General features: G+C 40.1%; 1 protein-coding gene across 1 annotated transcript; it reads left to right on the forward strand.

Moving 5' to 3' along the window:
• Positions 1-530: 530 nt before the first annotated feature.
• On the forward strand, positions 531-7568 carry LOC135477805 (ATP synthase-coupling factor 6, mitochondrial-like). The gene is made up of 4 exons (XM_064758009.1): positions 531-578; positions 3194-3370; positions 4854-4987; positions 6846-7568. Exons 2-4 carry the CDS (start codon positions 3204-3206, stop codon positions 6968-6970), a joined length of 426 nt encoding a protein of 141 aa, XP_064614079.1. The 5' UTR covers positions 531-578; positions 3194-3203; the 3' UTR covers positions 6971-7568.
• Positions 7569-11990: the final 4422 nt, after the last annotated feature.

An 11990-nucleotide genomic window follows, 5' to 3' on the forward strand; every position in this document is an offset into this window, starting at 1 on the left:
TCGCAACATATAAACTGTTTGCCCTGAGAATTGATCCAAGAATAAAACTGTGCCTTGATAGAGAAAGTGGCACAGGCACAGCATGATTTACAGCAATTGGCACGATTAAAAAGAATTGGCAGCTTCTGCTCTTCCATTTAAGGGCCTCTCCGGCCGTAAGTGGGATGGTCTGACAACAACCTGCGGATAGTGGTGGGTTTCCTCCCACCATAATACTGGCCGCAGTCGTATAAGTGAAATATTCTTGAGTACAGCGTAAAACACCAATCAAACAATCCAATTAAGGGACATAGGTCACAATGTACAAATCTCCTAAGTTAATAAAAATGGTTTGTTGTGATACAGGCTTATTATTTCGGCAATATGTATTTAGCAACGTTAAAACACGATTGAAAACAATGTCGTCACAGCCAGTCATTTTTGACAACATTTTGAGGACTTTTTTTTTATTTTTAACACGATAATCAGACATGGTCCCTTGGTAGCCAGCTAAGTAAAACACGCATGCGCTGTACGCTGCAAAGTTGTCCTTCCACCATTACCGTGTGGTGAATTTCGTGCTGCATTTTTGGAAGCCGGTAAGGATTGAATAATGTTGTGTATTTTCGATGAATCAGAGCAGTTTTTCTGCAGATGAGTGACTTAATTAATAAGCACATACCGTGTGTAATACTGGTCAGGAAAAATGGTTCTATGACACTCGAGCAGACCGTCTTGATAAATATTGCATGGGAAAGACACTTTAAACAACAACAACGCTGTCAAGAACGAGTTGAGTCTTGAGGCCTGAAAGTCTGTGTTTTGAATTGGAGGTCATTGTATTTGCTCCATTTTGAACAAAACACAGTCGTGTCCCAGTTATTGACCTATTTGATTTAAACTTCTTTATATCCAAAAAGGCGAATGTTCTGCAGACTTTGTAGCCCAAGTTTTCTGACGAGAACTTAGTTGCAGCCTACAGCAGATATTGTGATAAGACTAACGTCTTTCTGCAGTTGGTAATATCATGATATAGCACTCCACTAAAATTTTTTCGATTAGCTACACCTGGCCGAATGACATATTTCACACCACGATGCCGACAGAAGCTGTGAATAAAAAGCTACACTGTACCTAAAGCTAAACGATAAATCTTTTTGCCCTGACAGTTAGTGTATCTATAATAGTTTCTTTATAGTACCCTGAAGCTTCAAACACCTATTCACTTTCGTTGATGAAGTCTAGTTTGGGGCAGTAAAACATGAGTAATACATAGGACGCTGATATTCCGAACTGTCTACATGTTACTCATGAAATAATACCCCAAAGCCTCAATCACCAATTCTCCTCACCTGTTAAAATCTTGTTTGGGATACTTTAACACAAGTAATGTATAAAGTGTAGGCATTCCAAACTGTCTATATATTACTCATGCTTGGGTTACTTGCGTTGAGTATTGGGGAGAACAAAGCTCAACAGCAGTGGTGAGGAAATTTAAGTGGGAATTTAGCAAAGACTATCCCTCAGTTGAGATAGAGCATGCTTTGAGGCAAAATGTGTGCGGTAGTCCACAAGGCTGAATCAATGAAAGGAAATTTGAAACTCATATACACCACCAGGGCTTGAAATAACTGGAGGCCAGTTCGCCACTTGTGAGTACAATAGTGTTTTGGCAAATGAAAATTTTGTGGTGGATCGCCATTGTCAACTAAGCTCTATTTGGGTTGTTGTACATGTTGAGTGAATGTATTTAGTGTAGCCTGCTCGAAAAGGTTGAATTCAGCGATGGTCACCCATCGAAAACGACACTGACAGTGAAGATTGCAGATTCTAATCTCATAGCATGCGGTCTTGTGTTGGTCACAGCATATGCATGTTACGTACATGAAATATCCCAAAGAAAGGTGAGCAGGCTTTCAGTGCATGCGCTTGTAGGTCATTCTGTTTTTTTCTACAGTAAGGCCTCGTTCTGGTTGCTCTTTTCGCAGGGCCATGTGGAGCCGTTACGTAAATTTTGTTTTGACAGCTATATCATTTTTGTTGCTAATCATCAACTTACCCGAAAAGGAAATTGGGCACAAGGGAGGAAAACAATGGTCCTTGCTGGATTTCATGTCTCCTAAAGCGACCAATGAAATTGAAAGCGATTACACTGATCCTACACCCCATGTGTCTGGTGGTGCAATAACAATAAAGCCGCCTCCAACTCCAACGGCAAGTGCCGCCTTATCCTTTTCCTTCTCCCCGCATTCTCCGCCTTGCCTGGGGCCCTAAACAAGCTTCAGTTACCAATGGCTTTATGTTTCCAAGGACGGGACCCAGAACAAAGTCACGAAAAGAACTTTTCTCCAAGCCATGGCTGAAGTTTGACCACAACAGAAATCTCATGACGTGACTTATGCAAAAAATTTGACTGAAAAAAATTCTGCTTTTGCAGCTGGAACGAACAGTTTAAAGTTAGATGCTGTGACAAAGCTTGAGGCATCAGAAATGCACAAAGCCTCTTTGTTAGCTTCCAAGAACTGCTTTGACCTTTCTATGTTGCCACTGATTTTCCCATATATTATATGTTATGCCTGATAACATTTTCATTGATTGCTGAAAATAAATCTCTGTGTATTGGTGGCCCCTGAAAAAATTATTTGGCCCCTAGATTTTTTATGTCTAGGGGCCAATTGCTCCGAGGTGAGAAAATACATTTCAGGTCCTGATCACCTGGGTACCTCAAGAATACCCTGTTTTCATATGTGAAATTATTGCCCCAGTTAAGCATGCAAGCCACATTGGAAAAGTGGCTGTCCATACATGGGATATGTGCCCCTTTTCAAATATAGGCACATCCGAAGTTCCCGGGCCGTCTCATGAAGGCCACATTGGATCAACGGCAGCTCTATTGCCCTCACGACTCCAGTTTCAAATGTGTTGTGTTGGCTTCCTCTCCGGCCGTAAGTGGGTAGGTCTGCCAGCAACCTGCGGATGCTCGTGGGTTTCCCCCGGGCTGTGCCCGGTTTCCACCCACCATAATGCTGGCCGCCGTCGTATAAGTGAAATATTCTTGAGTACGGCGTAAAACACCAATCAAACAAATAAATAAATAAATAAATCAAATGTGTTGTATAATTAACAGCTTGTAAAGAATATTTGATCTCAGATGTGCTGTACAGTTGACAGGTTGTACAGAAGTTTGATCTCTGATGTCTTGTATATTTGATAGTTTGTACAGAATGTTGGTCCAGGCCGTGACTAGGTTGTCGACAGCGCGGCAGTGTGTGCTGCACCACGTGAGACGTAACATTGCCGCATCAGCTGTCCTTACCCAGAAGGCTGGGGCACTCGACCCCATCCAGCAGCTGTTTGTGCAGAAGATCAGAGAGTATGGTCAGAAGAGCAAGTGAGTAGTCCATAAACATCATATTCATTGGTTTGGGTAGAATGTCTGACTAATCACCTGGCCCAAGGATCACAAAGAGATCTTAGACTAAAGTCAAAATTTAAAACCTCTATAAATGTGTTATTTCTTATGAAACAAGGTCAAACTATTGCTTATCAGCATAAGTTCTAGGTAAGTTAATGTACAACAAATTTCAGCTAATATAACAGAAAGGAACATACCAAAATTAATGGTTGAAGTTTTGACTTAAGTCTAAGATTGCTTCGTGATCCCGGGGCCTTGAACTAAATTCATTCATTTAAATCTTGATACACCAAATCATCATTTCAGTAGTTTCACAAATTCATGCAGGTTTTGGTGAGACAACAATTAGGGGTTGTCACAAAATAACTCCAAACTGTTTAATAGCCTGTTACACAACTTAATTTATTAAACATAAGCTCATTTGTAAGAGTTTGTGCAGCGAACCGACAACACACATGCAGGTACAGCGAACATGTTAGACACTAAATTTCTACTTAGAACTCGATCGTTCTCAATAACGTGAGCCCATGTAACGTGAGGTAAAATTCTGTCATGTAATCCGATCAACCCACCATAATCGGTCCAACTCAGGTGTTCTTTTTTTTTTTGTTTGTTTGTATTTTTTCATTTGGTTGAACACAACATGGTTAGAAACAAGCCACTGCACTGCTTTGCCTTTAAATACAGAAATTAGAAATTAGAGCATTACATGTTTCTTCTCATAAGGACATCTATTTTCACCCACTTAGTTTGCATCAAAACATGCATACATCTTCACACCTTACCAATAGAGGCTTTGAGCTAATAATGTTGTTCTTTGTGTGAAAAGTTAGAGGAGGAAGGGTCGATCTAAAACACTCCACACTCTGAAGGCGATGTTCGTCTAGCCATCAGTGACGCAAGAAAACAGTCACCCACTCCACCATTGTGTCACTGTTTTAAGTTTCGATCATTCGAAGTAAAAGTAGCAAATTCCACAGTCTCGCGCACAGCTGTGGCTTGACACCTACTAGTCGAAAAGATCAACCTGAAACAAGTTAATGTCCCTCTTTATGCCCTCTTGCCTTTTCACTGGTTGATGTCATTGACTGGACTTTCATACTTAACTGTATTGTGAACTCAGTAGGCCATTACTGATTACCATAGCCTGATTATCGCGTAGCCATGTCAGTCTATCAATACAATATAAATGTGTGTATATATATATATATATATATATATATATATATATATATATATATGTATATATATGTATATAAAGGTAGAACATAATGTTTCAGGTGTATGTAACATGTCTGACACAGGCTGGTGTACGTGTACATATACATCTATGTATTACCTATATAATACAGTTAGGAAGGAACTCTTTGTTGCGTTACTAAAGAAAGAGGGAGGACTGTTAGGGGGCAAGGCAAAGCCAGATGCAATGTTAAGTTTATATGGTCCCTTTTGTTTTCAGGTCAGCAGGAGGTAAACTGGTGGATGCCACAGCTGCTCAGGAGAAAGAGTTAAAAGCAGAATTGGAAAAATTAGACAAACTTTATGGTGCCAGCGGTCAAGATATGACACAGTTTCCCAGTTTTAACTTCTCAGGTGAGGCCAGTTTGTCTGAGGCCCATCCTTAAAATGTTGTTTGTTAGTCGTAACTCGATCCTAACAAAAAGAATAGGGTTGGTCGGAGTTTCAATTTTTTTGGGGGGGTGGAGGGTTACTCGAATGAAAAAATGAAAATGAATTTTTTGAAAAAAATTAAATTATTAGAAAAATACAACAAAGCTTTTATCAAAGCCCCAATGAAAAGTTTAGATTAGGGCCTTTTTCGAGGATCGGTCGGATGATATTTTAATGACGACCCAGTGTTATGTTAAAGTAAAAGAAAACTGAAATATGAAGCAAGGTTCAACATACAGACAACTGAAAACTATGCGTGAAAATACTTTCATTCATTTTTTTTTTTTTAGATTTTTTTTTTTAAGAGTGTTCAAAGGCATTCAAATATTTGAATACTATGGTGGGCTTTATGAGCCATACTGATGGTATCTAGAAACACTGACGTCACATCACCTTTTTTTCCCGATGTTCACCAGAAGGAAAGAATTTTTGAGGAAATTATTTCAGCAGTCTTACTCATAGGTAAAAAAGAGTTGTTCCGTGTCATGTTTAGAGTGGGATAAACTTCCTATAACATGAGAATTCCTAACCTCTCGTAGTGTGATCCATGAAGTTCACATTAGAATTCAAATGTTTGAGTGCCTTTAACTCTAAAAGAAATCTAAAAAAATAAACGAAATTATATTTGTAAGTGGTCTATTTTAATGATGCCTATTTCGATTTTTAGAGGTCTTTTCCTTTAAGAATCTGTACTGTGCTGTCACTGCATGTGGAACATAAGTGACAGTAAGTTCTTAATGTTGCTCATGTGACACACAAGTGGGAAAGTTAATCAGTGACTTGTTTTTATTTTATAGAGAATTGAGTGCTGTCAAACCTTTTTGTTAGGGTACTATTAATAGTAGTTTTTTCATTTGATTTGTTCATGGTCAAGGGTTTTTTTTAATGCATAGCACATTATTATTTTTACTCCATTTTTGAATTTTTTTAGTGTCGGCTTGCCTGTAAAACAAAGCAAAAAAATCGGTGTCATCTGAAATACCAATAAAAAAGTGGGTATGGGTTTGCACTGAGATTGGTTAGCCATTTTCCCAGCTTAGCTTCCACATTAACGGCTCTCAACCGTTACATACACTAACCTGAAGCTCAGTCCTGTCATCTGGGCTGTCTCCCAAGTACCAACGCTGTTCGCACCAGAAAGAGGTGTCCTGTGATCTGAACGTAATTCTGAATTCATATCACCCCATTATGTGGGAATAATGAAAAGCATAATGCTGCAGTTAACACAAATGTAACTGACGCATCCGAGTGGACAGCATCAGAACTTCGCAAGCCACCATTTTCAAAATCAGATGACTCAGTTGCTAGGGTGCACTCGGATGCTCTTCCCAAAATTAAAACCCTCTTTTTTCCACAGTATAATTGATTATAGCTCATTTCTCTTCATGATTAACACACAAAATAAAGTTCAGACTTCCAAACAATTTGTTAATCGCCTTTAAGATGGTGTACATCTCATTGGTTTCAGTCAAATCATTCCACGAGTTTATCTTTTTCCGATTGATATGAGTGCGGCCGGCTCAAATTGAAAATGGCAGTTAGCGAAGTTTATCTTGCCACCAATAAAACAGATACATTTATGTTGATTGTGACGTGATGGTCTTTATTTTTCACGAATAACTACATGATATGAAGTAAGGAAACGTGTTTTTATTGCGTACAGCTTCGACATGTCGAGGAGTTCCAGGTTAGCGAATGGAAGAGTATAGATCTGTATTTCTGAAAGCTAAGCTAGGAAGAATGAAACCGATCTCAGATCTATATATGTGTGTGCTTTCAGACCCTGATCTAGAGCCCCTGGGTGTAAACATAGAAGTAAAGGAAGTCGCAGAATCACCGGCACAACAGCAACAACTACAGCAAGAAGAAGAAAGGAAGGAATCTAGGCCATACTTCGACTATTAATGAATTTATTTAACCTAGTTGCCTTCCAAATATACAGTTGTTAACATAGCCAGATTGCTGGAGAGAAACAGTGCTGAGTCAGAAAATGTGAAAAGTCCAAATTCATGAGTGCTAAACTAGCTTTGGCTAGCTGCTAGATGAACTGAGAGTCTGGAGATCTAACACCACTTACACAAAACATCATAAATCAGTATTTCTTAAGTTTTCTTAGATATGACATTGCCTTATGGCACTATAACCTACAGGCAATGTCATTTACAAAAAATACATAAGAAATACGACTTTTTGTCACAAGGTGGCCGCAAAGAACATAATAACCTCTTTGTACCTGCCTCTCAGTTGTCTCAAGGTCTGAAGGAAGTGTAGTGTCAAACTTTGCCATGTGTTTTAATTTCTCTCCATCAAAAAGCCCCATCATCAGAATCGTTGAAGTCAGCAACATCGTTTTGACTGAGATTGGCGAATGTGTTTTGAATTTTGTTGCAATCTATCAACACTGAAATGAATAGGCAGGTGTAAACTCGTGTAAATACAGCAGAACATTTGTAATCCGGTTTGAAAAAGGAAACATTAAAACTGTATCCTGTGTGTTAAATGATTGATGACTATCTGGTTTTTATTTCGGACTTTTTTTCATTTTCACTAAAATGGCATCCAGAACTGACTGGTTTGTCTGCGGCTTTACACATGAACGTTGGTCAGGTACCGTATGGGACATATGGTGGTCTCTCCAGGCACACCCAGTACACCCATCCATGAATCTGGCTGTTGTTTAGAGAGATACAGAATTAACACTGATTGGCTGAGAGGGTAGATTGGCTTTCCTGGGTTAAACCCTGCAGTCTTGGTCACGCTTGAATAAATCTGCCATGCCGGTACCTAAAATTTAGCTTAGGCTAGGTATAGCCTATGAATGCCTCTCTCTCACACCAGCAAATCAGAAATGATTCTATATCCCTTTAAATGAAAAACATATCGGCATCCCGAATGATCGTGTGAAAACTGGGGTTTGGCTGAATGTGTGGAGAAGGGCAAAGATCACGAATGGCGGAGAAGCAAGTGAGGAGTGTATTGCTTGAATGTGTAAAGAAGCAATTCCTGAAGGGTTAATTAAGCATATATGCTGACGAAGTGGATAATGTAGTCAGTGGCATGTACAGCTGGAATGGGTGAAGATATGAATTAGGGGCATAATCCATAGTGTTTGAAAGGCTGGAGAATTGAGTCCAGGCATTGTCTGATTTGCTGGAGAAGCAGTCCTATTTCTTGAATGAAGGGAAAGTCAAAAGCAACTTGCTTGGGTGGTCGACAGCCCTAGTGGGGCTGTTTGCCCAGGGAAACGTTAATTGCTGATCATTTGCTGAAGACCAATATGACGTGCAAGTCTGTGGATCATATGTGGGACAGTTTGTCAGTAACTCACCAAAGGTGGGTGGTTCAGACTATTCCTGGAACACCTGGTTTCCTTCACCACCATCTTGTAAATGAAAATTCTTGAGTATGGCGTTAGACGATGTTGAACAGCTAAAAGTTCCATTGTCTGAATGGGCGGAGAATGGAGTCGCAGATATATCGCCTGGATAAAACTGGTTTCCTTCACCACCATCTTGTAAATGAAAATTCTTGAGTATGGCGTTAGACGATGTTGAACAGCTAAAAGTTCCATTGTCTGAATGGGCGGAGAATGGAGTCGCAGATATATCGCCTGGATAAAACTGGTTTCCTTCACCACCATCTTGTAAATGAAAAGTCTTGAGTATGGCGTTAGACGATGTTGAACAGCTAATAGTTCCATTGTCTGAATGGGCGGAGAATGGAGTCGCAGATATATCGCCTGGATAAAACTGGTTTCCTTCACCACCATCTTGTAAATGAAAAGTCTTGAGTATGGCGTTAGACGATGTTGAACAGCTAAAAGTTCCATTGTCTGAATGGGCGGAGAATGGAGTCGCAGAGATATCGCCTGGATAAAACTGGTTTCCTTCACCACCATCTTGTAAATGAAAAGTCTTGAGTATGGCGTTAGACGATGTTGAACAGCTAAAAGTTCCATTGTCTGAATGGGCGGAGAATGGAGTCGCAGAGATATCGCCTGGATAAAACTGGTTTCCTTCACCACCATCTTGTAAATGAAAAGTCTTGAGTATGGCGTTAGACGATGTTGAACAGCTAAAAGTTCCATTGTCTGAATGGGCGGAGAATGGAGTCGCAGATATATCGCCTGGATAAAACTGGTTTCCTTCACCACCATCTTGTAAATGAAAAGTCTTGAGTATGGCGTTAGACGATGTTGAACAGCTAAAAGTTCCATTGTCTGAATGGGCGGAGAATGGAGTCGCAGATATATCGCCTGGATAAAACTGGTTTCCTTCACCACCATCTTGTAAATGAAAAGTCTTGAGTATGGCGTTAGACGATGTTGAACAGCTAAAAGTTCCATTGTCTGAATGGGCGGAGAATGGAGTCGCAGATATATCGCCTGGATAGAACTGGTTTCCTTCACCACCATCTTGTAAATGAAAAGTCTTGAGTATGGCGTTAGACGATGTTGAACAGCTAAAAGTTCCATTGTCTGAATGGGCGGAGAATGGAGTCGCAGATATATCGCCTGGATAAAACTGGTTTCCTTCACCACCATCTTGTAAATGAAAAGTCTTGAGTATGGCGTTAGACGATGTTGAACAGCTAAAAGTTCCATTGTCTGAATGGGCGGAGAATGGAGTCGCAGATATATCGCCTGGATAGAACTGGTTTCCTTCACCACCATCTTGTAAATGAAAAGTCTTGAGTATGGCGTTAGACGATGTTGAACAGCTAAAAGTTCCATTGTCTGAATGGGCGGAGAATGGAGTCGCAGATATATCGCCTGGATAAAACTGGTTTCCTTCACCACCATCTTGTAAATGAAAAGTCTTGAGTATGGCGTTAGACGATGTTGAACAGCTAAAAGTTCCATTGTCTGAATGGGCGGAGAATGGAGTCGCAGATATATCGCCTGGATAGAACTGGTTTCCTTCACCACCATCTTGTAAGTGAAAAATCTTGAGTATGGCGTTAGACGATGTTGAACAGCTAAAAGTTCCATTGTCTGAATGGGTGGAGAATGGAGTCGCAGATATATCGCCTGGATAAAACTGGTTTCCTTCACCACCATCTTGTAAATGAAAAATCTTGAGTATGGCGTTAGACGATGTTGAACAGCTAAAAGTTCCATTGTCTGAATGGGCGGAGAATGGAGTCGCAGATATATCGCCTGGATAAAACTGGTTTCCTTCACCACCATCTTGTAAATGAAAAGTCTTGAGTATGGCGTTAGACGATGTTGAACAGCTAAAAGTTCCATTGTCTGAATGGGCGGAGAATGGAGTCGCAGATATATCGCCTGGATAAAACTGGTTTCCTTCACCACCATCTTGTAAATGAAAAGTCTTGAGTATGGCGTTAGACGATGTTGAACAGCTAAAAGTTCCATTGTCTGAATGGGTGGAGAATGGAGTCGCAGATATATCGCCTGGATAAAACTGGTTTCCTTCACCACCATCTTGTAAATGAAAAGTCTTGAGTATGGCGTTAGACGATGTTGAACAGCTAAAAGTTCCATTGTCTGAATGGGTGGAGAATGGAGTCGTAGATATATCGCCTGGATAGAACTGGTTTCCTTCACCACCATCTTGTAAATGAAAAATCTTGAGTATGGCGTTAGACGATGTTGAACAGCTAAAAGTTTTATTGTCTGAATGGGTGGAGAATGGAGTCACAGAGATATTGCCTGGATAAAGCTGGTTTACTTCATCACCATCTTGTCAGTGACAAGCCTTGATTATGGCGTTAAATGACACTGGACAGTCGAATAAACTAATGTTTTGTCATCTGGATAAGTAGAGAACATGGAGAATTGTGCCAAGGGCTTAAGGTGTGATGGTCTCTGTCAAAAACATATCATATTGATACATGTATTGTGTAAATATGTGAAGAACAAATTAAGGGCACATGCCTTTATGCTGATATCAGTCGGACTTGGCAGAGGACAATCTAATCAAGGGCATATGCTCATGGAATAGGTGAAGAACTCAGTCAGAGGCATGATGCTCAAATTGATGGACAGCCAAATCAAAGGCATATACAGCTGGAGTGGTTGAAGAACTGAGCCAGAGGCATGTTGCTTTAATCGATGGACAGCCAAGCTGAGCCCATTTGGATATAGAAACAATAAAAACTCATTTAAAGAATACATGAAGTGCTTGGTTTTTATTTCTTAATAAGATGTATATGATGTGAGTATACTTGTAACATATAGAAGCACAAAAAATCTTCCCAGCCTACTTCTTAGGGAATACAAATGGCTTTAAACAACAGTTTCCGTAAGGTACTAGCAGTCTGTCACAAAAGTAGACAGAATAACTTTGATGGACAGAGAGCTCGTATCAGGGGTGCTGAGCTGGCCCCGTGTTTCCAGTACGTTCATCGATGACGTCATTTCCGAACATTGACCGAAAATAATGTACGCATACAACAGACGGGTTAAGAAGTTTTTCCGGGCATATTGTTTCTTTATTTTGTTTAAAACCATACTCGTCATTTTATATTGCTTTTTCACGTATCCTTTAACATTGAAAGCGATCGAAATTTAATGATAGCCTACTAGATAAGCAGAGGGTGGTTAGCATGTAAACACGGCGCAATGGCCCAGGAGCCTCTCACCAATGTGGTCGCTGTGAGTTCAAGTCCAGCTCATGCTGGCTTCCTCTCTCGGCCGTACCTGGGAAGGTCTGCCAGCAACCCAGTAGGTCTATAAATGAAATATTCTTGAGTAGGGCCTAAAACAACAATCAAATAAAATAAATCGAGAGGTATATATATATATGAAATACACACTGGGTACAGAATTTTGTCGCCTAAAAACAATCCTAATTTCCAAAACTGACATGTTCAATAAAACATTGTGCCTATTTAAACATAAGAACAAATTCTGAAACGCCGTGAAAGAATCCCACTTAAACCATTCGGAGGCGGTAGAGCC

Source organism: Liolophura sinensis, chromosome 11, assembly GCF_032854445.1.
Source record: "Liolophura sinensis isolate JHLJ2023 chromosome 11, CUHK_Ljap_v2, whole genome shotgun sequence".
In the NCBI taxonomy this organism is placed as follows: domain Eukaryota; kingdom Metazoa; phylum Mollusca; class Polyplacophora; order Chitonida; family Chitonidae; genus Liolophura; species Liolophura sinensis.